Here is a 25,803-nt window from a genome sequence, read left to right as displayed (position 1 = left end):
GCGCCGGCTCCCGGCAACCGGCGAGGCCAGGCCGGCGGCTTCCGCGGTCGAGGCTCGGCGCGCGCTCCCGCCGAGCCGCCATGCTGCGCGGGGCTCACGAGGGGCAGCTGACGGCAGTAACCGGGGCGCTGACGGCCGGTAGGTGCGGGAAGGGCGGCCGTCCCGCGCGGCGCTGGGCTCCTGGGCGAAGCGGGGACCGAGAGGGGCGGTCTCGAAGCGGCCGCCCGCGGAAGCGCAGAAGTTGGGCTTTAGAACCGAGCGGGGGGGGATTCGCCTGCCGAGCGCTCGGGGCTTTCCTCGGGGTTTGCGCGTGAGGCGGCTGCAACAGGTGCGGCCGCTGGGGAGGGAGCGGCAGCGGTGCCTGGGAGAGCCGAGCTGCGTAACGGCTGTTAGCTGGGAGCGGCGGCGCTGCTCGGGGTTCGGGAACGCCGCCGGGTCTGTGGGGCGGAGCGCCCGCCGTCCTTACAGCTTGGCGCGGCTGACCGGGCGCTCTGCGGCCGAGCCTGGGGCTCCCGGCATCCCAGCACGGGGAGATGTGGGGCTGCGTGCAGAGGAGGGCCGCGGGATGCTCAGAGGGCTGCGGCACGTCTCCTGAAGACAGCCTGCGGGAGTTGGTGTGGAGGAGAGAAGGCTCCGAAGAGCTCCTCCAGCCTTCCCTTGTGTGACCTTAGAAGCAGGCTGGGGCAAAAACTTTTTATGTGGACAGATAGTGTTAGGACGAGGGGGAACTGTGTGAAACGATCAGACGGGAGATTGGGCATAGAGGTTAAGGGAAAATTTTTCACGGATTGGGTGGTGAGGCACTGGCACCGTCTGACAGCAGAGCCTGAGCTGGTACCTGGTGTGGTGCCTGATTCGGTGGGTACCAGCCCTACCTGCAGCAGGGGGGTTGGAACTCGATGGTCTTTGAGTTCCCTTCCAACCCAGCCCTCTTTGTGATTCTGTAACTTGGCAATCTGCAGCTTTGTGTCATGTAGTACTTTGATGGTACTTTATCATCAACAACAAAAAAGTAAGCCACAGAAGGTGAAGTTGCTTTTGTGTTTTTGCTTATAGCATCAGTGCTCTGTCAAGTGGAACCTGTGGGAAGATGGTTTGAAGCATTTATTAAGAGGAGAAACATAAATGTTTCTGCCTCTTTCCAGGAGCTAGAAGATGAAAAGGAACTTTCTGAAGAATCGGGGGATGAGGAATTGCAACTTGAAGAATTTCCTATGCTCAAAACACTTGATCCCAAGGACTGGAAGGTATTCTGTTGGCAGTGACACTGCTGTTTTGGTTTGTGGTTTGTTTGTGTGTGTTGGGTTTTTTTGCTGGAAATCTCTTGACAAATTTACCTGCCACTCCCAGCCGCCCCTCCTTACCCCAGTCTGAATCTTTCTGTGTCTGTCAGCATTTGACTTGACTGGTTTTGTGTTTTCCATGCGTAATCTGTTGAGGACAAACTCAAAACTGCGTGGGGTGAGGGCTTAGTCTTCTGTATTCTGGAGTTTTGCTAGTGGCCTTAGTATTGACACAGCAATTCAATCAAACTTACTAGGATCCAATCCAATACTTAAATACTATTTGGGTTGAGGTACTGGAGTTTCTTTAGCAACCTCTAAAAAATTGTTCCTATGGGCTTTTTCGAATGTTTATTGTGAGAGAGAAGAATCCTGCCTTTTGCTTTAAAGATGTGCTTTATTAAAGATGTTGCTTTACATGTGTTGTGGCTTCTTAGATCACATATGTCAGTGTTTACTAGAGCTCTTTGTTCTTTGTTCCTCAGAATCAAGACCATTATGCAGTTCTTGGGCTAGGAAATATACGATATAGGGCTACTCAGAAACAAATCAAAGCAGCTCGTAAGTATCTTTCCCTCATAAGCATACTCTTCTTTCAGAAGTACAACTCTGTTTTCTACATACAAGTTCAAACATGTCACAAAGAAGTTTTTTTCCTATTTTTACAGACCTGCTCTTTGATTCCAATTGCTTACCAGCCTGTAGTTTCACTTCACAGTTCTGAAATCCACAGGCCCAAAGCGAGTGAAATGGAAGATTCCACTGAGTTCACATCTTGTTTTCTTATCTCAAGATTTTTGGTTAAGAACAAACAACAAAAAACAAGCAGGCAAACAAATCCCAACACAGGCTGTAAATTTATATTTTTGCATTTTGGAGTCTGCAGTCAAGCTCAGTGAAAGGTTGAGAAATATGTCTGGCCCTGCCTGTTTCAACAAATTGTTACCTTCAAGCCCCCTTACAATTGTAAACTGCCACGTTAATGCTACTGAATGTTTAAGAAGCATAGATACTGCTGTTATCTTCCCAAGTGGTAGGCTCAGGCTTTCATGGGAACAGAGTGATAACTGTTAAATTTTCATGCATTTAAATATTGTACTAAAAGTAATTCGGACCTCTGAAAAGTTCACTTGTGCTCTTCCTTGGTCATTTTGCTGTGTGGTAAGCGTAGAGTTCCTGTTGCTGAGTGCTGGGGATATTATCAAGCAGTTAAGGATGTGTTCTGTAAGGTTGCATTCCCTTGGTGTTTCAGATAAGCAAACAATAGCACTCGGAAGTGCAGTGTGCTGCTTAATGGTAGCATGGGCCTGTGTCTGAAATCATGAAATGTGAAGGTTCACAAGTGCACAAGGGTTATCAAGGGTATTTTATGGTATTTACACACCAAGAAACATCATGTCAGGCTTCAGAACTTTTATTTCTAGAAAGCAATGTGACCAAGAGCTGACTGTAAATATTTGTTTGAAGATTGAAATTGACTGTTAAATTCTCTATGAAATAAGCCAACAGCTTTGTGAATTTATCTTGCAAACTGTTACATAAAAAAGCTGTCCCTGTATGAGTGGAAACACTGTCCTCAGTTAAACCACAGGTGAAGATTAAGTTACTCACAAGTGGGTAGAAGGTTTCCTTTGGGCTCACTTGACTGAGCTAAGGCAATGTGCCAGCCTGTCGCCTACCAGCAAAGCCATGGCGAGCAACTGTGTGGTCACAGAGCACAAAAATAGAAATCATTCTTCACTTACAGCTTGGTCACATTACCTTATGTTTGGAACTGGCTTGGGCAGCACATGTAGCAAGTTATTGACTTGTATAGAAAATTATGTTGCAATTGGTACATGGCCATATGTTGGACTTCTTAGCAGTGCCACTGTGGGTCCTGTGTTAGTACTGCATAGAGCAACACCTGGCCTCACTAATGTTCTTGAGCAAAACTGGGGCATCTCTCTCCTGATGATTGTAGAGCTCTAAGACAGTCTTGATAACAGCTTCAGATGACATTCTAAAGATAACCATAAGTTATCTCTCAGGATTTAAGGCCTGAGTAGAGAACTTGACCAGAAAGACGTGTGTGTGTATGTGTGCATGTGTGTTTGTGCTGAAACATTTCTGAATGTTATGCATCTACTTGCCAGATAAATCCATGGTTTTGAAACATCATCCAGACAAGCGAAAAGCTGCAGGAGAGCAAATAGGAGAAGGTGATAATGATTATTTTACGTGCATAACTAAAGGTAAGTCATTGACCTCTTTTATGAGATTTGTCTCTGTTGCTACTTTTAAAGAACTGTACAAAGCCAAAGACGTTCTCTTCTGTTTTGGCAAACTTCTTTATCAGCAGCCATCACTGAAGTGTAACTTCTCTTTGGGTGGAGGCAGTATGGAAATACAGCTGACCGACCTTTGCCACTTGGTGACAATGCAAAACTTATTGTGAACTCTTACAACAGTGTATGCAAGGGTGAACCACTAGAGGTTGCCACACGCCTAGAATCAATGAAACACTGTAAAAGAATTCCTGCAGGACACCAACTGCAGTAGAAAAAGTCAGAATTCTAATGCTCTTAGTGTGCCAACAGAGTGTCTGTTGATTTCAGCTGGGATATCGGTTTTCTCAGACGCTCGCTTTTGCCCACAGATGACCAAGTGCACTCAATGACATTTCATTCCTGCCTGCAGTGACCTAGAATGCTCTTGCTGGCTAATGGCAGAAACTTAGAGATTAGTTTAGGTATAGCCAGACTTATGCTTCTGGTAGTGCTTTTATTTTTAAACAAATGTTTTCAATCAATAAGGGTAGGGGAGAGCATCTTCTAATCATTCTTCCAAGCGACTTGTTCTTGTTTGTTAAAATGTTAGGAGATGTTGTGTTAGACGAGCTAATGATGTTTACAGTCTTCTATAGAGCTAAGCTACATCTTTTCAAAAATGAACAATGATTGTGTGGTTGGGGCTATAACAAAGAAGGAGACAGGCTCTTTAACAGGGTCTGTTGTGATAGGACAGGGGGAAATTGATTCAAACTAAAAGAGAGGAGATTTAGACTGGATACTGGGTGAAAATCTTTTTTACAATAAGGGTAATGAAGCACCAGAACAGATTGCCCAGAGAAGTGGTGGGTGGCCTACCCTAGAGGCATTTGAGATCAGACTGGGTGGAGCTGTGAGCAACCTGATCTAGCAGTAGGTGTCCCTGTTCACTGCAGGGGGTTGGGCTAGATGACTTTTAAAGGTCCCTTCCAACTCAGACAATTCTATGAATTGACTGAAACCAGACTTTTTTGAGATTATGTTAACAAATACCAGAATAGTTGTGACTTTGTTTCAATTTGAAACAGGAAAAAAAACATCCTAATATCTGAAAATTAATAGGGAAACCTATTTCCCACCTGTTCTAATTATTTACTTGCCTGTATTCAGCTGTTGGGAAAACCAGCTTCAAATGGAAAGTAAGATCTTCAGGCAATATAGAATTGAATACGAAGTTCTGCTGCTGCCTGATTAGCCCAAGAAATGTTTTGTCCATTTGTTCAGTGTTGCAAACTGTCAGATGTGAGATACAGCATATTTCCTGAACTCAGCTACAGGTGGCACTAGGGAAATGGTCTGAGGGTTGTTGAAGCTCCCATCTTGTAATGCAGAAGACAACTGATGTCATATAGAGTACTGGCAGAGTCCCTGGGGGCAAGGGAAGATTGGCACGCAGCAGCTTATTGTTGTTTCCTTGCATTCATTCCTTCCTCAGTTTACAGAACCACAAAGCATCAAGGTCTCCAGCTGATCACTTGCAAGATGTGACCTTCACGGTGTGGCATTTTCTCTCCAGGGAAGCAGTCAGGGAAGCCCACTAATCATTGCAATATGAATTTGATTTTCTTGGATTTCTACTTCTAATGAAAAATAATAGGTATTGTAGATCTGACAGACAAATTCCACGCTTCCTTGAGGAAAAAAACAAGGTTACAAAGTAAACAAGTTTACTGGAGCTGCAGAGTGTGATTTCCAGGTTATAAAGTTGTAATGTGCTGTTTCCCAACTGGAGGACTTAGAAGACTTTGTTAATTTGTCTGCAAGGATTTGTTGCAAAATAAAAGCCTGAAGATGTCATTCCCAAGCTATCAGTGACAGCTGAATTGAGTGCTCTGTGATTTTTTTAAATATAATTAATTTGTTACATTTTAATAGTTAAATATGTTGTTTTTCGTAGACATTTTCTTCCTGCTTATTTAAACAGGAATTGCCAGCAATACAAGTTGAGATGCCACCAAAATAATTAAATTTCTGGCTGTAGAGAATCAAACACAAATCTGGGTGCACCTTTTTAAACATGTAGAGCCTTTTCTGTTAGCATTCCCCCTTTGCCAGGAGAGCTCCTCTCAGTCTCGTGTTTGATGTCTGGTCACTTGTTTCAGCTTATGAGATACTGTCTGACCCTGTGAAACGACGAGCGTTCAACAGCATAGATCCTACTTTTGATAACTCTGTACCTTCCAAAAGTGAAGCAAAAGAAAACTTCTTTGAAGTTTTTTCACCAGTTTTTGAAAGAAATGCCAGGTAAGCCACGTCCTATTGCTTTTGAAGTGCAACAGAGTATTTGCAAACTCTTCTGGCATTGTTATTAGCAGGTGCAATTTTTAAGGGATGCTGGGAATTGTTTTCTCATCAAATTAACACGATTAAAATAGAGCATTCTCAATGATTTCTTTTTAAAATAATCTCCAGTGCCATACCAGTGACTGGGTTTGACCCATGAGATTTTCTTAAAAAAGACAAGACTCTTGGTTCCATATTACATACTGTCCTGTTTGTACAATACTTTGCTTCATCTTAAAGTAATTAACTGTGCCAAGTTTGTGTGTGTTACTGACTAAAAATTCCTTTTTTTATGATATTATGAGGATGAGACATTAACAATAGTTATATTCACAATTTAGCTGGTTAGGAGAGAAGATATACGTAAATGTCACTATTTGGTGATTCTCTCTTGTAAGGTGTGTGACTTTTCCTGCATTTGATTCATGCTTGCCAATTAACTTTGTATTAAGGCTGTCACAAGTCTAAACTCAGTTTAACTTATTTTTTTAATATGAAAAAGTTTTTTATTATATGAGGCATTCTGAATGATCTACTGCTTATTTTAGGTAGATTTATTGTCTTAGTAAGCAATCCAGAGATTCAGATCTGGTTTTGTGGCTGTCAGATGATCCTTTCTCCATTGGGATATGGATTCTCTGTCATGGAATAACAAACTCTGGAGCCTATGGAATAGTTCCCTCCTTGTAGGAAAGAAATTGAATGTAGGCAGAGCATGTGTTACTCTCTTGTACTCTGAAAACTTGGGAAAGTTGTTGTAGGCTACCACAGAGCTGAGTTACTCACAGAGCACCTTTTGTTCTCTGTAAGCTACCCTATCAGGAGGATGTGTGTGGAGAATTGAGGCCCTTTTACTAGTGTCAGTAGTTTGTGCTCCATCAGATCTGCTTCTATTTGTGCCAAACCTGGGAAGCAGGAGGCTGCTTTTCTGGGAGAGTTCCCCAAACAAGGCACAATCTGGAGCAGGCAATCATGATTTCTTCCTCTTTCCTCATGATCCATTTGTGTGGTGGGAAGGAACTCACTTGTGGCATTTTGATTTGTACTTAAAGCACGTCATTTTATGAAACAAGATTGCATATATATTACTTCTTCAACATTTTCATTGATTTTCAGGTGGTCAAATAAGAAAAATGTTCCTAAACTTGGGGACATGAACTCTTCATTTGAAGAGGTAGATGCATTCTATTCATTTTGGTAAGTTAGATGATGACCTCAGCTGCTCTTCACAGTGTTCAAGGTGTGCAATATAAAGGGTTTGCAGACCAGTTTGTATGTAGATTGTTGCCCTGTGGTCTGTTCTGGCTGTGTAAGGTCATGACATTGCTTCACAGCTATTTGGTGCCTTCCATAAACCACGCTAGATTTATTCTAGCTAGAACACCCACGTTGTAAATTTACAGTTGCAGAGGGATTTTGGACAGTGCTTGGCCAGGGTGGCTGCAAACTGAGCTGTCCCACACAGTAAGAGGGGAGGTTTGTTTCACTTGTGTTTTCAGTGGAGGTGTCCAGCAGGTATTTAAGTTCCCCTCATTAAAGAGTGTCTGATTAGACTGAGAAAGTCACAGAGTTTATGGCTTGGCTCATCTGCTAAATATGGATGCCTGCATAAAGATTAAATGATTTCTCTCTTAACGCTGCTGTCGTCTCCACTGCCTGTACTGGGAGCTTAGACTGTGAAGTTGATGGTCCTGCAGAAATAGGAATTTTTAGTTTCAATAGCATTGACTTAACACAGTGGTATCTCTGTAGATGCAGTATAATTATAAATGGTACCTTATAAATTGTAAAAGCTGTGTAAGTGCCTACCAAAAAAACCTGGTTTTGAAGAACATTCTTTATTTCTAATAGTTTTGCTGTTTTATTCTATATTTTTAAAATCAATTCTTTTTTTTTTTTTTTTTTAATTCAATTTAGGTATAATTTTGATTCCTGGAGAGAGTTTTCTTATTTAGATGAAGAAGAAAAAGAAAAAGCAGAATGGTATGTAAGTAAAAAGAAATTTGGTAGGAGATTGAGAGACTAAGGACAAGTTGAAAAGTCTTGCTGTATTCAGACTATAAAAACAGGAGAAAAGGCTGCTGAGCTGAGATGGGTTTCTGCTCTCCCAGCTCAGTAGTCAGCTGAGGAATTGAACTGGACTGTGGGATTTGGGGTTTTGTTTTGGTTTGGTTTTTCAGTTGTGAGATTGAAGAGTTCTTGGGGTGTTTCTATAGGACTTTGAATTTGTTTTGGTTGGGGGAAAAATAAAAGTTTAAAAGCATCTGCAGTGTGTTCATTGAAGTTCAGGCTTGTTATTCTTAACCTGCCTGAAAAGTTGAACCGGACCCAAAACAGAGTAGATGAGTAAGCAGATACTGTTTCTTTATCCAACTCCGTGTTAAACTATGCTGGGACAAGCAATGCTTTCTGGAATATAGAAGAATTATTTTTGATGGCTTGATGTTCATAAAAATTGCATACTTCTTGGTATAGTGATAGTAGCTGAATTACCCAGACCGTGTTGCTGTTGGAAAATACATTCTAATTCTATTCTTATAAACACAGAACATTTAAAGTAAAATAAAGCACTGAATCATTCAGTCTGACCTGTATTTCACAGGACACAACCTTTCACTCAGTCACTCCTGTATCTCCATAATTACATAAACCTCCTGTTCCAAGTCTGAACAGAAACCAGTTTTGTAGTCAGCTGCAGCAATTAGCCAATTCTGTGTCTAACACTGCTGCCATACTTAGGCTCTAGCTGGACATCTGTTTCTTTTCTGCCTTTTTCTGCACTTAATTTGTTTTTTCTCTTTCTGATCTCATTGTTCTCCTGTGAGGTTCTGTGAAGGCACTGTAATCAATTCTATACCAGCTGTATTTTTGATAAATTATTTTCTAGGCTTCTTATTGGAAAGTTCTTGAATTAATTGCATAGCCCTGTATTGTACTTAATTCCAGTCATTCAGTGCCTGCTTTAAAAATGTTTAGACCAACAATTCATAGCATGCTGTACTTAAGCACATTTTGGCTTCCTGTTCTTTTCGTGATTCTTGTCATCCTTTCTTGGCAGAGGTTGTGTTGCACATCTGTTCTAATCCTTCAGTCTGTTACTGACTTCCCTACTCTTAGGGGAATTGTTTCCTTTGTTCCAAGGGATATTTGTCTGCCTTTGGCTGTATGGATGAGTAATTCATGGAAGGAGTTCTGTACACACACGTTTATTTGACACAGCCTATTTTCTGTGAAATGGTGATAATTGGCATTAATCATACCGCTGCCCTTTAATTAAACTCTATACTAGCATTTCAGTTGTTTTGCTCGGGCTTAATGTTAGGTCAGCAAATGGATGTATTTTGGAAACAGAGTCCATGATGCCGTTCCCTGTAATGAGAGGTGAGACGCCTGTTTTGTCAGGTGTTCGGCAGGTTTGTTTGACTGTTCAAGCACTTAGCACTTGGGACACCATCTTGGGGCATGGAAGTTCTTTTTCTGAAGCTTGTTGTTGAAATATTCATGAAAAAGCACCCGTGTGGGGAAACTCTGAAATAGTTTGTTGCTGAATTTCTGAAAGTTACAGACTGTGTTGTGCATTAGTGCTGAACTAACTACGCTCTCCCTTTGCAGTCGAGATGAAAGAAGATGGATTGAAAAGCAGAATAGGGCCGCCAGAGCACTGAGAAAAAAAGAGGAGATGAACAGAATTAGGATACTTGTTGGTGAGCATACAAACTGCTCTTGTAAAAGAGATTTGTTAACTAGCAGCAGAAAAGCTCTGTTTTTCTTTTGTATGTGATGTGTCCTTTCCTCTGCCAGACAATGCATATAGCTGTGATCCCAGGATAAAAAAGTTTAAGGAGGAAGAAAAGGCAAAGAAAGAAGCAGAGAAGAAAGCAAAGGTAGAAGCAAAACGAAAAGAACAAGAGGCAAGAGAAAAAGTAAGTTAACCACTTAGTTTATTTTGTTGAAAAAGCCTGGTTCGTTCACACCTGGTCTAGAGGCTCCAGCTTCTAGATGGGTCAGAAGGTTACTGTTAAAGTTATATTGGGCTTTACAGATGCATTGTCCTTGATCCCAGCGTAACAGGCAGTAAAGGCTGACAGCCTTCTGAGAAAGAGATGAAAATAAGGAGCGTGGATCTGAAATGAAAAACTTACAGAATTGGGTTTTGTTATTGCATACACTCCCTCTGTCTTAAAGGCAGTCACTGACTTCTGTGACCTGCCTTCCTCTAACATAAAGCAAGCAGCTCTATGCACTTCATGGGTATGGTCCACAAGAAGTTGCTTGCTGTGAAACACTTTGAGGTAATATTACCTACTTGATTAATATTAACAGCTTGGAAAATATGTCTCTGGAAACAGTATTCAAAATGAAAGGCTTGGGAATTGTAGGTTACTAAAAAGTGCTTTCAAAGACAACACTGAAGTATTGCTGTACTCCAAAATATGGAAACTGCAGATTTTAATATTGAATGACCTTATAACAGCATGACTTGCTTTGTGTATATTTTTGTGTGTTTGTTTTATGTTGTTGGTTGTTTGTTTTTTTTTTGATTGCAGCAAAGACAAGCTGAATTAGAAGCAGCACGGTTAGCAAAAGAAAAAGAGGAAGAAGAAGTTAGGCAACAAGCATTAGTAGCAAAGAAGGAAAAAGAGATACAGAAAAAAGCAATCAAGAAGGAAAGGCAAAAATTGAGAACAACGTGCAAGGTACTTCAGTGTTACCATAGTGAAATACAGGTTATGTGAGTGAAATTATGATGTTTGCTTAGATCAGAGCTTATCATGCACTTGTTCTTGTGGTCAGAGACGGGTATGGAAAGTGGGTTTGCTGAGCAGCAAAATGCTCCAGTGCGTACTTAGCGTGCAGCTCTGAGTAAGGCTGACCGAATAGGCCGAAGCACAGCAGGGACTGAAGAATGCTGTGTGTTAAGATTTTGTCTGAAGGGTCAGAACAATAAAATTCAAGAACTTTGCAGAACATGTATTTCTGCTTCCAGAACTGGAATTACTTTTCTGATAATGAGGCAGATTGTGTTAAAATGATGGAGGAAGTGGAAAAGCTTTGTGATCGTCTTGAGCTAGCAAGGTAAGTTTTCTTACTGCTGTTCCTGCTCGTTTTGACATCCACCTTTCTACTAGCGACACGTTGTAACTTAATCATTTATTTTTAGTCTGCAGTGCTTGAATGAAGCACTTACATCCACTACAAGGGAAGGAGGAAAGGCAGCTGTAGTAAAACAGGTAATTACATATCCCCTAGGAGGGGAATGAGAGCAGTCAATTCTTATACAAAAGAAAAATCCTGCCTCTACTATCTGTGACCTGGGACTGGATCCACAGAAGGTTTAATATGCTGTAGACACATGGAAGGGCCAGTGGGTTGGATGCCAAAATATAGGAAAAGCTTGTGCTCAAGATTCATGAACCTCCACAAGGATCTGCTTCAAGTTGCCAGGAAAGCAAATCCATTTGGAATAACAAGGCTGAACCCATGTCTTGCAGAGAGAATAAGATGCTTTCTCTCACCTGCTTTTGAGTAACATCTGTGAACTTTATTTCCTGATGGAGAAGATCATCTGCCCCCATCCCAGGGTTAGGTTTTCTCATGGGACAACTGAAAAATTAAGACTGAAATCCCTCTTGCATTCCGTATGATTTAATCCAGTTTCTCAGTATCCAGGAGAGTGTTCCAAAATAGGATATTGACCTTTCTGTCCTTCTTTAAAGCTGTTCTGCTTTAATAAAAATTATCTGAAGTAGTTTTCCTTTTGCCAGGAAGACTTAATTAAGAGACAGTGAGCATCCTTCCAACAGGTGTAAGCATGTAGTGTTTTAATGTTATCAGGACTGTACTGTACATCCAGTTATCTAGGCAGAAGTAGATACATGAATGGTATTTAACTGCTGTCTCAAGATGTGATTACAGTTCACAAGGCTGTGTGATGGATAAATTCAGTTCTGCTTGCTAACCAACTGTATATGTGGCCACCTAAGCCTGAGTAAACAGTGAGTAGCTGAAGTCTGCGTTGTTGCAGTCAATGCTAATTTAGCTATCCTATTAAAGCTTTCACTTGAATTATAATAATTGAGAATTTCTGGCCTAACCAGGGTTAGGTAGCAGTTTCACTGGAAGCTTTGGGAATTACTGTACTCAGAATGGATGTTGGACTGTCCCCACTAACCAGTTTAGGTTCTTAATCCTTCTGTGGATCTGTCTCTTGGTGTCAGATGTTAGCATGGATATTCCCATTGCATTCAGAAATCTTGCCTTAATCCTTGTGTTTCGTAGTGAACTTGGGATGGACTTCTGCTGTAGCTGCTAATCTGGGATGGCTACATTTGTGCACATGATGGAGGGAAATAACGCAGAATCAGATGAGCTCTGTTTCTTCATGCATCATGTGCAGAACAGAAACTAAGCAAAATTCAAGGCTCAAAGCAATTCTAGAGAGGGGGGTTTGTAACAACATATAATGTTTCTTTCTTAAAAATGAAAATGCTCATTTACAACCCCTCAGATAGAAGAAATAAATGAGCAAATAAGGCGAGAGAAAGAAGAGGCAGAGGCTCGTATGCGCCAAGCAACAAAGAGTTCAGAAAAGTCAACAACAGGTGGTGGAGGTGGGAGCAAAAACTGGCCAGAAGATGATTTACAGTTATTAATTAAAGCGGTGAACCTCTTCCCAGCAGGGACTAATTCAAGGTACTTCATAGTTAAAAAGCTAACTAATAACTTTAAGTAAATAACAAGCATAATACAACTTATTTTCCGACTGTTCTAAATATGTCTGTAGGACTCTTTAAATTTCCTTGTTTTCCTTGACTGTTGAACAGCCTCTGGTTTTTCTTCTGTTAATACTGTGCTGTAAATGTGTCTGGAATTACTTCTGGGCCTATTTATTTCACTTAACTGGACCTCAGTCCATCAGCAAGATTGTGCCCTGCTCCATGTTTGCATATGGCTCATGACAGGCACCAGTCATTAAAGCCCAGAACAAAACTGGAACAGTGACTGTGATCCAGCTGCATGGGAACACAAGCGTGTAAGCTACTTGCAGTAGTTCCACAATGAATGTGTTGCTGTTTCTCTTCTACATGTTAGGAGGAAAACACATAGAAAGAGCTAAGTACCTCTTCTCTCTTTGGGAGAGAGCTGGAAAAAAAGGAAAGGCTGGGATTGACAGAAATCCCAGGTGATCACTTCCTTATGCCTTAAATCCTTATCTTTCTCAGGATTAAAATACCTTCTTTCACTTAGGATTCAGAGATTTGAAGCCTCTATTACCAGATTTGGATGCCTACTTTAAACCAAAAAAAAAGAAAACCCAAGCTTTCTTACTTAGGATAGTGATAGGTATGGCACCAGTATTTGTTTCTGCACTGTGTCGCAGCAGTCAAGAGCAGCAAGAGCTTGATAGGCCTTGATCTGTGATGCTCCTGTCTGATCAGGTGCAAATCTTCCCCTCCGTTTTCTAAGATGCACTGTGGATAATTCAGGGGCTGGGTTGTTCCAGCTCTCTCCTGCTGAATCTCCTTTATCTGGTGTTTAAGCCCACTTTCAAGGGGTGTTGGAAGAAGTGTTAATAACGTTGCTGCCATTTCAGTGGAGTGCAGTATTTTATATTGGAGTTGTTTAGGGAATTCAGGTGAGCAGCAGCCGAGCAGTCTCAAGGACTGATTTTGCACTTCCACACCTACGTTCTATCCCCATGCCTTTCATGTCTGAGAAGCCAAGAACTTTGCACAAGCTGACTGAATTCTGAACAGAAACATAGTATTTAGTGACTAAAAACTTTCCATATTAGTTACTGAGAGTTTTCATGTGTTTTAGTACTAACAAATTTAACTTAGGAGTTGGTATATGTACAGCTGCATACAGAAGCTTGATTGTAGCTTGTACAAAGATAAGCAACTATATTATGTGCTGGTTTTCCCCTTTCTGTCCTTGCTTTAGGTGGGAAGTTATTGCCAACTACATGAACTTGCACTCTATCACTGGAATAAAACGAACAGCAAAAGATGTCATCAATAAAGCAAAGAGCCTCCAGAAACTTGGTAACTGTATTTGCTTATTTTTGTACTAAGATCCTCTGCACATTTCTGTGCTGCTTGGTCTTCAAACAGCACAGTGTGTCTGTTGGGAGAAAATGCTGTATGTCCCAAACAGAAACATAGCTCAGGTGGAAAACTTAGAGGAGCATTTCTGTGATGCAGTATTTCCATCCTAATAGCTATCACATTAAGTCTTTACCTCACGAGTGAATCCCTGAAATTCTTTTAATCTAACTCAATGCACCTGCAAATGTCTAGGCCCTATTCTTATGCTTTGAGTGAGAGGATCTGTCCACCCAACTGTGGGATTCAACACCAGTCAGACAGCTAAATTAACATGGCTTTTGTAGGCTCTAGGAGCTAGAGAGCTGGGATACTGAGAAAAGGCTCTGGATTATGTTCTCAACAAAGAGCAAAATGTGCTACTACAGGGGAGGGGGGAGGAAAGAAAAAAGAAAAAAAAACCAGCATTACAGTTGTTTCTCTGTGCCACGTATCTATATAAGGAGGCTGGAGACTGTGTTCCTGACTGCCCCTGCGACACAGGTAGTCTGGGTAAGGAGATCTGCTGCAGTCCTTGCACAAGACAATCCCTTTCAATCACACTGAAGCAGCACTTTCAGGCTTAAGTTTATGTGGAGGAGGTATTTATTTCAGCAGCATAAAGTGAAATAGGGGTTGGAGCAAAATGTATTGGGCCCTGAACAGTATTTTTATGTACCAACCTCTTTGCTATCGTCATAAAGAAAGCATGAACTGGGGCTTTTATTTTTTGCTATTCTGTGCCTGTTAAGATATCTGCTACAGTGTTTTTCCTATTATAGCTGGCTTCAGTTTTGTTGCAATAACTATTCCGTTTCTCATAGACCCTCATCAAAAAGATGATATCAACAAGAAAGCATTTGACAAATTTAAAAAGGAACATGGGGTGGTGCCTCAGATGGACAGCGCTGCTCCCTCTGAACGATTTGAAGGTAATGGTGAAGAGAGCCCTTCTTGCAAAGCTGTCTCCTCTATGCATCTTAATATATTAACTTCAGACTTGTTTACAGAGAGACTTTAGTAAGAAGGTGATGCAAGCTCAGTTACTAGATCTATCTGATAATTTCTCATACGCTTAGTACAAACCAAAGTTAACTGAACAGTGGCAGTTTGAAATGCTTCTTTGTGAGGCAACAGATTAAATCTGATTTTGAGATCATCTGCTCCTCCTTTTCAGGAAACAGTAAGCATGAGGGGTTGTCTTGAAATATAGGATGATCCTACAGCTAAGCTTTGGTTTCCTGTTAAAGCCCAAACACCTCCAATCAAACCTTCCAGGGTCTTGCAACAGACTCTTCCCTTAGTGAAAAACAAAGGAAAAGCAACATCGCTGCCCTAAGGATGTGATTTCACAGGACAGCTATGGTTATCAAACACCTGCTTATCTAATACCTTCCAAAGATTCTGTGCTGTATTCGAAGATCACACATGCCACTCGGCCAGTAGTGTAAGGATTTAAAATCTATGATTTTTTAATGGATTATGCTTATCTCAAAAGTTTGTTACTAAACTTTTTTTTTTTGTCACTTTTGCATTTGAAAACAGGATCGCCTTTAGATTCATCCCCTTGGACTACAGAAGAACAAAAGCTTTTAGAGCAAGCATTGAAGACTTACCCAGTAAATACTCCTGAAAGATGGGAGAAAATAGCAGCAGCTGTCCCAGGCCGGTCAAAGAAAGACTGCATGAAGCGATATAAGGTAAAGTTTTCTTACCCTGTAGTCTAGGTCTCATTAGAATCTATTGTGTTTACTGTTGCCCTCCCTCCCAAGCACTGCACCTGACAATAGCAAGCTAGCACAAGATGGAGCTTTAGAGAGAATAATCTTTTTTGTAATTTGGCCCCCAAAGAGCAGTAAGGACTAAGTTTTCTTTCCCTGCAAGCAGTGAAGGTGGGAGCTGGGAAGAAGAATCTGCCTCTTGAAACTTGTCTTAAATGTGACAAGTTATTAGAGATTGTGAAGTCCTATCCATAGCCCCCTTTTTTTTTTTTTTTTTCTTATTTTGTGGTATACTACTAGAGAAGTGTATGAGCATTGACCTTCAACACTATGTCAGTTGTGGTTGGGTTCTTTCTAGGATAAATTGTGTTATAGTATTAAACTGTCCAGATTGCTCACTATCGTAAAATGGCCTGGGTTGAAAAGGACCACAATGATCATCCAGTTTCAACCCCCTGCTATGTGCAGGGTCACCAACCACCAGACCAGGCTGCCCAGAGCCACATTTAGCCTGGTCTTGAATGCCTCCAGGGATGGGGCATCCACAACCTCATTGGGCAACCTGTTCCAGTGCATTACCACCCTCTGTGTGAAAAACTTCCTCCTAATATCTAACCTAAACCTTCCCTGTCTCAGTTTAAAACCATTCCCCCTTCTCCTATCACTATCCACCCTCGTAAACAGCCACTTATTCTCCAAGCTAAACAATCCCAGTTTCCTCCACCTTTCCTCATAGGAGAGGTGCTCATGCCCTCTGATCATCTCAGTGCCTCCTCTGCACCCACTCCAAGAGTTCCATGTCCTTCCTGTACTGGGGGCCCCAGGCCTGGACGCAGTACTGCAGATGGGGCCTCACAAGAGCCAAGTAGAGGGAGGACAATCACCTCCGTCTCCCTGCTGGTCACCTCTTTTTTAATGCAGCCCTAGCAGAGTGTTTCAGGTTGCCTGCAAAATCAAGCTGTACATTTCAATAAGTTGTGTGTTTTGTTTTTTTCCCCAACTCTCCAGGAACTCGTTGAAATGGTCAAGGCAAAGAAAGCTGCTCAAGAACAAGTGATGAATGCTACTAAAGTCAAGAAATGACTTTTACTGACAATCTTTGTTTTATAATAAAAATGCAAATACTACACATTTTTTCATTACTTCCTTAAGTATACAAATACGCAGGACTACAGTTGGTGTTTGAGTTTTAATCTTTTCAAATGCCTTTCTCCCAGCTCAAAAGCTATAAGAAGAAGATAGTGGTAGCCTCTTAATTCTTTTTTTCTTTCGAAGCTCAAACATACTGAAAGTTCTTATCATCCACTACTCACGAAGCCAATACATCCCACTGCAGATCTTGTTATACTCTGGAAGTTGTTCAATTGGACCTGGAATTCAAAGAAAGTTGACCATGAGATGACACATTCTGAACTGTTAAGGAAAGCTGTAGAGGGGGTTACAATAGGGGAACCTGGCTACATACCCAGGGCAGCAACTGCAGGATGCTTATCATAGATGTACTTTGTGCAAACTTCTCTAATAGTCTGGGCATCAATAGCCTAAAATAATTAGAGAGACATCTTCATTACCAACCCTGGCCAAAAAGTTATTAGCAGCCCTGAGGAAAAGGCGGCAAAACACTTAAAACTTTCTGATAAAAAGTCTAACCTCTGTACTGTACTTCCTATAACAATTAACAAACTTAATTACTGCAGTAGGGGCCTAATTAAAAATTTACAACAGGGGTGGTACTTACTTCAATCCTTGCCTCAAGTTCTGGAATTGGAATTCTGCGCTTATAGCACAGCATCTGTCTTCCAATGTCTTCACAGATTGGGGTGGAGCCTAAACCAGGAGAAAATAAGCTTCAGTTTATCAGCATACAAATGCAGGAAAGTTTAAAAAAAAAACAAAAAACAAACAAAACCTCTAAGTCTCACCATCAAGTTGCAGCAGCATATTTGTCTTCAGAAGATTTTTTGCTCGAGCTACTTCATTTTCTGTGACACTTGTACAAAGTCTTATCCTGAAAAATAGTTTAGATCCAAAAGCATTACTTAAAGCTGACCTGAGGCGTGCAAGAGGGCTGTGTGCCTCTTTACTGCAGGCAATCTACCCAAGCACATCTCTTCTATAGGCAGAGCTGATAAGAGAACTTGATATGAAAACAAGCCACAGGATATGCAGAAGCAGCATGATAAAAGTAGGAAAGGTTTTGGAAGCATACCAGTATTCAGCCTAAGATCAAGCTTTTCTCCTTAGATGAGCTGTTTCCTTTCATTAAGTGAATGTGTTGAGCCACGTGTGGTCCATACTTGCCAGTTTGAGAATGGCTGCTGGTAAGCTACCAGGAGCCAAGCAATTAGAGGTAATTAGCCCAGAAGGCAATCCATTACTTCCTGGCTTTTGGTAAGATAGCAAACAGTGTAACTACATCACACTGCATAGAGAAGACTACTAGAAGGACAGAAGGATGCAGTACTCTTAACCCATTACTTCAGCACAAGAAGGGCTCACAGCTTCTCTGGTGTTAAGCTGCAGCATACAGACAGCTACAGCAATGATGTTTTTACCTATGAGCTATTTACAGAGATCTCAGAATAATGGTAAATAAGTGCTACACGATGGAAAAACACTCATTTTGTTTTCTTTCAAATTCATCTACTTCAAGCCCGTAAATAACATGTCTATCTCCAATTACATCTTCAGTTCAAGCATTAGAATTGCACCTATGATCATGTTTTCAATTTAGATACAAGGTTTTAGATGAATGAAATTATCTATAGTCCCAGGTTTCAAGATTCTGTATGTAACAGCTCAGCTACTTTTCACATCACTCTCCTCTGTACTCTAATACCTGGTGTGTCACGTGGGACAGTAACTGCAGAATCATTAACTGGTGACAGTATTTAAAGGTAACTGTCCATTCATTATGCTGAATATTTACTCTTTCAGTTGTCAAACATGCAGTTCATGGCACTGCACGCTGGCTTAGCAGCATTCTAAAAAGTCTGACACATTTCATATCTGTTCTCACATGAAAGTCAGAAAGAAAATCATTGCCATTATCTTCCTTGTAAAAGCACTGCTACTAACTACAGTTCACACTTATTCTTCCAGGGGAGAAAAAGAAACCTAAACCCAGAAGTGTTCATCCTAAGTAAAAGTGCCAGAAACTGGCTGCTGGGAATGTGCATCTCATGCACTGAAGTTCAGAACCAGATACAGTTGTTTTTCCCAGGCAAGCCAAAGCAGAGAAATAGAAATATTCTCCTCAGAGAATTCCTTTTTTTTTTTTCCTAAAGTAAAGTATATTTGTCCACAACAGTGTTTTTTTTAGACAAACAGTTGTTTGCTTACCATTCTCTCTGAACAAAATGCACCATGTCCTGTACAGTTGATGGCTCACAGACCATATAGAGCCCCCACAGCCCTGTGTCAGTGTAGCAGGTGTTGAAGGACTGGAAACTATGACACAGGTTACCATGGCAGGCAATCTGAGCAAGTTTACTGGATAAATTCTGCTGAGGCAAGAGAAAACACATTTCATGAATTTTCTGAAGGCTTGTTAGAGTTGTTTTCATTTCTATCATGACAGAACATGCAATGGTATCAGAAGGTCCAGCAGAGGCTACGTAGTCCACTAGCAGCTCTTCATTGTCACAGTTTCTTCCCTTGCATGTAACCTCACACTTCCAAATAACAGCCCAGATTTTAAGCCAAAATCATAAAGCTACACAGGTTCAAGAAAGGAACAGCTGGCAATACCCACACATTCTGATAATGTGTAAGGATGAACCACTCTGCTATTGACTGGCAGGCCTCAAATCACCTCTATTTTAGTGATCTAGAACCACTTCCTAAGATTCTCATAGATCTTGGGCAACAAATCCTTTTTTACTTCCAGCTGGGTTTCCCTTATCCTGCTTTAATGAAGGACCTTCAGAAATAATATCATGAAGTAACAGTACCACCCTCAGATATGCTCAAATCCACCTGTGCTGGCGGAACCCCATCAGGCAAGTCTCACCAGCCTCATTACAAGGAGGGTGCTTGCAGGTCCACTTACCACTCCTCCTCCAAAGGAACGATCCCAGTTACCTATCAGAGTGTTTGCTACCATAAGAGGAATGGTATCTGGGTCAGACCAGCCAGCTGCTTCTACAGCGATGGCAATGTGCGCCAGGGGCATCTTGTCATCTCTTATACGGATCTGTGGGAGCACATGAAAGCAGATGCAGTACAACCTGCACTTGGTAATGTGCTTGACAAGTTCAGCATTCATACACGGACATCTTCGCTACACCAGCATCCCAAAGCAGGCACTCGGAACCAAAAATTAAAGGGCACAAAGTTACATTTTACATCAGCCTTAATTAGTTGCACTCTGGACATTTTGTAACACTTTCCCACCTACACACAGAGGGCACTACAAATTGTTTTATAGAAAGAGCAGGAAGGAAAGAGAATGACTTTTCAGTATCTGAATACAGTTGGAATGTAACACACATGCCTCCATATCCCCCAACAAGGGGACATGTTCCAATGGTTAAGGCAGGGGAACAAAAGGAAAGCAGCAGCAGGAGTAAGGGAAGTATTCTTCCAGGAATCGATGGGGCAGAGAAAGCAGTGGCAGCAAGGCTTGCCAAAAAGAAGTTGGTGAGTGAATGCTGCTTTGGAAACTATGTACCCCTGTTGCTACCCCTGTTGCTGTCACTGCATGCAAAACAACTGAGCCCTCATCTGCATGTGTCAGTTGTGCTTTGATAATAATAAATATATAATATAATATATGTAATACAATATATATAATATATATAAATAATAAATAAAGGGATAAAGGGCAGCTCAAAAAGCCACCAGCAGCTTACCTCACTGCCTGTGAAGCTGCATGGTGGAAGGGGTGGCAGCCCTCCTTCTGGAGCAGATGGCAAGTTACCAAAATGGCATTTTGCTAGGTCAAGTAGCTCGTCGTGACAGACCCCTGAACAAAGGTTTTTCACAAACTCTGTAATGCTACTCTGCAAACACTTCATTTAAATTGCTTTAGCAAGCAGTAAGGTTCCGCCCTCTAATCCCACACTTTCAGATTGCCCACAGCACTGTTACTCAGCATAAAATCACAATCATATTCCAAATCAAACCGCTCTCAATTTCAAGCCTAAACATTTTTTCTCTTGTTTTTTTTTGCTACTCCCTTTTCACAATGACCTCCTCCCAGGCCCTCCTTTTCAAGCTCACATAGAACAATGACCTCACCCTCCAATTCAATTCTCCATTTGATTTAAGAATGTTTCTGGAATTGTACTTGAGGGAAAAAGGGAACAGAAGTCCAAAGGCTACAGTGGCACAAACTGAACAGGCAGGGCTAACAATGAGCATCTGGGACCTACTGAACAACAGGCAATTCACCGTGTTGTTCCCAGGAACTTAAATGACCATGGTTTTCAGTACAGTTTCACACGATCCAGGGTGAGTAACTCATACCAACCTCCAGCAGCAGCCAGGACTATTCTGGGTCCTTTGTAATGTGTAGTTATGTACTCCACCAAGTCATTACGGTTTATGGATCTGCAACAGTCAAGGAATCATCACTACCATGTCAGTAAAGTTTATGACAAGATGAAGAAATAAAAGTACAGAATGATACAGTATCAAAGCAATTATAAGTTCTGCCAGCATACAGAGCAAAAAGCTACAGGGCAACTTCCTTAAGAGGAAATAGGAGCTTCATATATTTTGTCTTTCAGAGTTCATACAGCTTCCTGATAAGGAGTAAGAATTACAACTCTACTCCATGTTGATCTCAGTCAGGTGGAGCCAGGATCCACCAATGATCTCAAGTCAGTTTTACAATAGCACGTTTGGTGATCTCCTCATCTGCACTGCTGTAAACAAGTGCAGAAAAGAGCAGTGTAAACGCAGGTTTATTTACAACAGTGCCTAACACCTGACTGGTGGGAAAAAGGAGCACTTCCAAGTTTGCATCTTTTAACAAATAACAAAAATAATGGCACATAAGGAAGGTGTGCAGTAGACACGTGAAGTTCACGTACACTTTTATGACTGCATAAAGGGGCAACAGAGAAGTTCTTACAATCACATTCAGTGCAATTTCATGTATCTTCCAAGGCCAACATTTAAACTAAAGTCATTCCCTGCATTTTCACAGGAATCTTTTAAATATAGAAAAGTTACCCCACAGTTGAAGATGGCCACAAACTTGGACATACTTGATGTTTTCAGTGGGTCCTAAAATTGTCCTTCCGAGGGCTGTTTTCTGATAGGCTGTGGCATGAAGGTAATCAAAGACAACTTCCTGTAAATTGGTCTCAACCTCTTGCATCTCTCGGAGTATAACTCCTCGCTCACGCTCAATCTCTGCTTCTCCCAGGGTGCTGTTCTGGATTATGTCAGCGAGGATTTCCACAGCTAATTGAAAACAGAGATGGGAATGGAAACTGAATTTTCAGACTACCAGAAAAATCTGGTTCCAAAAGTAAAACTCAGCTCAAAGCAGGGGTGGCCCAACATTCACTCATAAGAGCTGCTGTTTGGAACTTGAAAAATTTAAAAAATGTACAAGCTCAAAAGGCACTTCCAAGGGCAAGTCCTGCAGAAACACTTGTAGTATCAACATCACTTCTGCCACAACAACCCTTCCCACATTCTTATAGGTTTAATAAAGTACTTTTTGCCCAAGAAAGAAGGGATTGTCAGGCAGTAAAAGAATCATTCTCATGCTTCACCAGGAGCTGGATGTTTGTTTTACTCTTTGCTGCTTTTCAGATTAACAAAAGCAGTTACCTCTTGGTAAATCTTTTGAAAAAGCCTTTGCATAATACACTGTTTGTTCCCTTGATGTATACGCATTCAGATGAGCTCCCATGTTCTCAATCTCCAGTTCAAGGTCTAACTGAGATCTCTTTTTTGTACCCTGAAACAAAACAATAAGGAAGTCAAACTGAACCTTTGAATCCATTTGCTGACTATTAATACCGCTTGTCTGCCAAAGTCAAGGTGAAGAGAAAGTCTTCTGAAATGAATACTGGCATACTAATCTCTCCAATATTTAGGAAGATCTAAATCCCACTATGCTCACAAATTAAAATGAAAAGCTGGGTTTTGTGTCTTCTAAGAACATTTTAAAAAATAAACAGCAAGTTAAAAGTAGACCTGGTACAAACCTATAGTTCTGTATCAGCTACACAGGACTAAAAATTTGGCTTTGCTATGTGGAACCAAAATCAAATCCCCCTGATTTGTAAACTGTATTTAGACAATTCTAAGTTCCTATCACTGATCTCTAAAGATAACTAACTTAGAAATTTGTTGTAAATTTTAAGCCAGTACTCATACTCACCTTGAAAGCCATATGCTCAAGAAAGTGAGCAGTTCCATTGTTCTTCTCATTTTCATATCGGCTTCCAGCATCAATCCAAAGTCCAACCTCAATGGGGGATAATAATTTTATCAATCAATAATGCAACTTTGCTGTTTTTCCTCTATGAACTACACTTAAGATTTTTAAGACCTACTTTTAAATTGCTTTTTCTTTAAGTGAACCAGAAAAAAGAAAAGATCTTGGCAAAATTCTCATTGCAAAACACTTGCAAAAGCCTTATGAATCCTATTTCTCTGCTCCTTTTAAGAACAATTGCTAATAAACATTTATAGACTCCAACAAAGTTCCATAAAGAAAAAAACAGGAAGTTATGAAAAAACATCCCCTTTACAGGTTACCTACTGTGCACGTTGAAAGCCCGGAGTCTTCAGAAGCTACCTGCAAGCCATTCTCCAGAGGACTCACACGAGTCTCAGGAACATTTAAGACTACTTCTGTTGCTGCCTGGGCAGCTCTGAATCTGCCTCTTCCCACATGTACACACTGTAAGAAAAAGACATCAGTCATACTTAGATTGTAAGCTATACCACAGATTCATTTCAGTTGGAAGGGGTCCTTAAAGGCCATCTGGTCCAGCTCCCCTGCAACAAGCAGGGAGACCTACAGCTAGATCAAGTGCTCAGAGTCCCATCCAGCCCTTGGGTGTCTCCAAGGACAGAGCATCCACCACCTCTCTGGGCAACCTGTTCCAGTGCCTCACCACCCTTACTGTTAAAAACTGCTTCCTTACATCCAGTCTTAATCTCCCTCTTAGTCTGAAACCATTTCCCCTTGTCCTATCACCACAGACCCTGCTAAAGGAGTCTGCTCCCTTCTTTCTTACGGCCCCTCCTTAGATACTGAAAGACCACTCTCAGGTCTCACAGAGCATTCTCTACTCCAGGCTGAACAGCTCCGGCTCTCAGGCTGTTCTCGTAGGGGAGATGTTCCAACTCTGGGATCATTTTTATGACCATTCTCCTGGCACGCTCCAACAGGTCCATTTCTCTCCCATACTGAGGGCTTTAGTCCTATCCTATCCTAGAACGCTTTTCCTAAAATGTATTCCTGAACTTAAATGTAAGTTCATGGCTCCTTCTTTAAAACATGCATTTAAAAAAATATTTTTCTCTCAAAATTATTCGTCAGTACTTCACACAGGAATACATTAACCAACTCAGAAGGAAAAAAAAAAAAACAAGCATCACAGAATATCCCAAGTTGGAAGGCACCCACAAGGATCACTGAGTCCAACTCCTTGCTCCAGACAACGCCACCAAAAAAAAACAACCAGACCACATGTCTGAGACTGTTGACCAGATGCTTCTTGAATTCTGGCAAGCTCTGTGCCTTGACCACAGCCCCATTGAGCCTGCTCCAGTGCCCAGTCACCCTCTAGTGAAGAACATTTTCCTTATATCCAACTTGAGGATCTCCTGTCGCAGCTTCATGCTGTTCCCTTGGGTCCTGTTACTGTCACCAGAGAGAGCAGAGATCAGCGCTGCCCCTCCGCTCTCCTTATGAGGAAGCTCCCCTCCCATTCTCTGGGCTGAACAAACCAAATGACTTCAACTGCTGCTCATACATTTTAAGGCAACTAAAATAAATTAGATTGCAACTGCTTCCCTTCAACTAAATGTTGGGGCCTGTGTCTAAGACTGCAAGTCACAGTCATCTGTTGTCCAGAATAAAGCCAGATATTGAAATTGCCACCTTGTAGTTAATCCAGAAGAAAAGTCACAAGAAATTAACATTAAAAAATCATTAGGAAATTATAGAATATCTTGGGTTGGAAGGGACCTTAATGCCCACCCATCCCCACCCCCTGCTGTGGGCTGGCTGCCCCCCAGCAGCTCAGCTGCCCAGGGCCCCGTCCAACCTGGCCCTGAGCGCCTGCAGGGATGGGGCACCCACAGCTCTATGGGCAGCTGTGCCAGGGCCTCACCACCCTCTGAATAAAAAGTTTCCTCCTTACATCTGATCAAGATCTCCCCTGTTTTAGTTTTAAAACATATCACTGTCTGCCCTTGCAGGAAATTGACTTCTGTTTATAAGCACCCTTTAAGTACTGGAAGGCCTGAGGTCTTTCCAGAGACTTTTCCTCTCCAAAGGGAAGAAGCCCAGCTCTGGTTTGGCTTTGTTTGCTCAGTTGGTCTCAAAAGCCTCCTGGGCCGCACAGAAAGCACACAACCCCTCCCGACACCCCCCGCCCCTGAGGGCACGCAGCCGGGCGCTGACACTCCCGCCATTCCAGCGCCTCGGCTCCCACGCTAAGACTACAACTCCCGTCGTGCACCGCGACACGCGGCCTACAGCCCCCCGCCCTCACTGCGGCGGCCCGAGAAGCGCAGAGAGCCGTCGAAGCGCCGATGCCGCCCAGAATTCCCCTCTCCATCCCCGCTCCGCCGCCTACCCGATTCCCAGAGCCGGACGGCCGAACGAAGCGGGTGCACCAGGGCAGGAAGAGCCGCCGCGCCGCTAAGCGCCCCGTGGACGCCGCCATCTTCGCCAGCCGGCGGGGCGGAGGCTCGCTTCCGGCGGGCGCTGCGCAGGCGCAGAGCGCCCTGAATGGGGCTGGCGGCGGTGCGGTGAGCCGCTGTGCAGCGCGGGCTGCGGGGAGCTAGGAGCCTGTGTTCTTCACAAAAGCAATGGTTGTAGTTAATATCAGGATGCTCGAGCAAGCCATGTTCAAGGTCAGCTGCTCCAGAGCTGGTCGGCTGTAAACTGTGAAACAGGCTTAACCGCTCTCCCCTCCTC

General features: G+C 42.1%; 2 protein-coding genes across 5 annotated transcripts; one reads left to right on the top strand and one right to left on the bottom strand.

The window, feature by feature from the left end:
• Nucleotides 1-53: 53 nt before the first annotated feature.
• On the top strand, nt 54-16,807 carry DNAJC2 (DnaJ heat shock protein family (Hsp40) member C2). Of its 3 annotated transcripts, none has more exons than XM_042815660.1 (17): nt 54-138; nt 1,057-1,247; nt 1,769-1,844; nt 3,419-3,517; nt 5,695-5,836; nt 6,992-7,072; nt 7,793-7,858; nt 9,488-9,579; nt 9,677-9,798; nt 10,423-10,572; nt 10,863-10,951; nt 11,037-11,106; nt 12,384-12,568; nt 13,820-13,920; nt 14,784-14,891; nt 15,505-15,659; nt 16,689-16,807. In XM_042815660.1, exons 1-17 carry the CDS (start codon nt 81-83, stop codon nt 16,761-16,763), a joined length of 1,860 nt encoding a protein of 619 aa, XP_042671594.1. In that variant the 5' UTR covers nt 54-80; the 3' UTR covers nt 16,764-16,807. The 3 variants fall into 3 exon arrangements, with proteins under 3 accessions (XP_042671594.1, XP_042671595.1, XP_042671596.1); XM_042815661.1 differs by having other exon boundaries at nt 65-138; nt 1,146-1,247; XM_042815662.1 differs by lacking the exon at nt 54-138 and adding an exon at nt 309-328.
• A 48-nt stretch (nt 16,808-16,855) lies between these two features.
• On the bottom strand, nt 16,856-25,566 carry PMPCB (peptidase, mitochondrial processing subunit beta). 2 transcript variants are annotated; one of them, XM_042815663.1, is made up of 13 exons: nt 25,460-25,566; nt 23,410-23,550; nt 23,026-23,112; nt 22,470-22,599; nt 21,896-22,094; nt 21,154-21,233; nt 20,534-20,646; nt 19,732-19,875; nt 19,023-19,186; nt 17,603-17,688; nt 17,419-17,507; nt 17,146-17,221; nt 16,856-17,050 (listed from the first exon to the last, which is right to left on the bottom strand). In XM_042815663.1, exons 1-13 carry the CDS (start codon nt 25,547-25,549, stop codon nt 16,986-16,988), a joined length of 1,464 nt encoding a protein of 487 aa, XP_042671597.1. In that variant the 5' UTR covers nt 25,550-25,566; the 3' UTR covers nt 16,856-16,985. The 2 variants fall into 2 exon arrangements, with proteins under 2 accessions (XP_042671597.1, XP_042671598.1); XM_042815664.1 differs by having other exon boundaries at nt 19,023-19,183.
• Between the last annotated feature and the right edge of the window lie 237 nt (nt 25,567-25,803).

The sequence above is a fragment of the Centrocercus urophasianus genome, unplaced genomic scaffold (genome assembly GCF_019232065.1).
Source record: "Centrocercus urophasianus isolate 14NV4802_14NV808 unplaced genomic scaffold, USGS_Curo_1.0 seq_15, whole genome shotgun sequence".
Classification (NCBI taxonomy): domain Eukaryota; kingdom Metazoa; phylum Chordata; class Aves; order Galliformes; family Phasianidae; genus Centrocercus; species Centrocercus urophasianus.
This window is presented reverse-complemented; position numbering and strand designations above follow the sequence as displayed.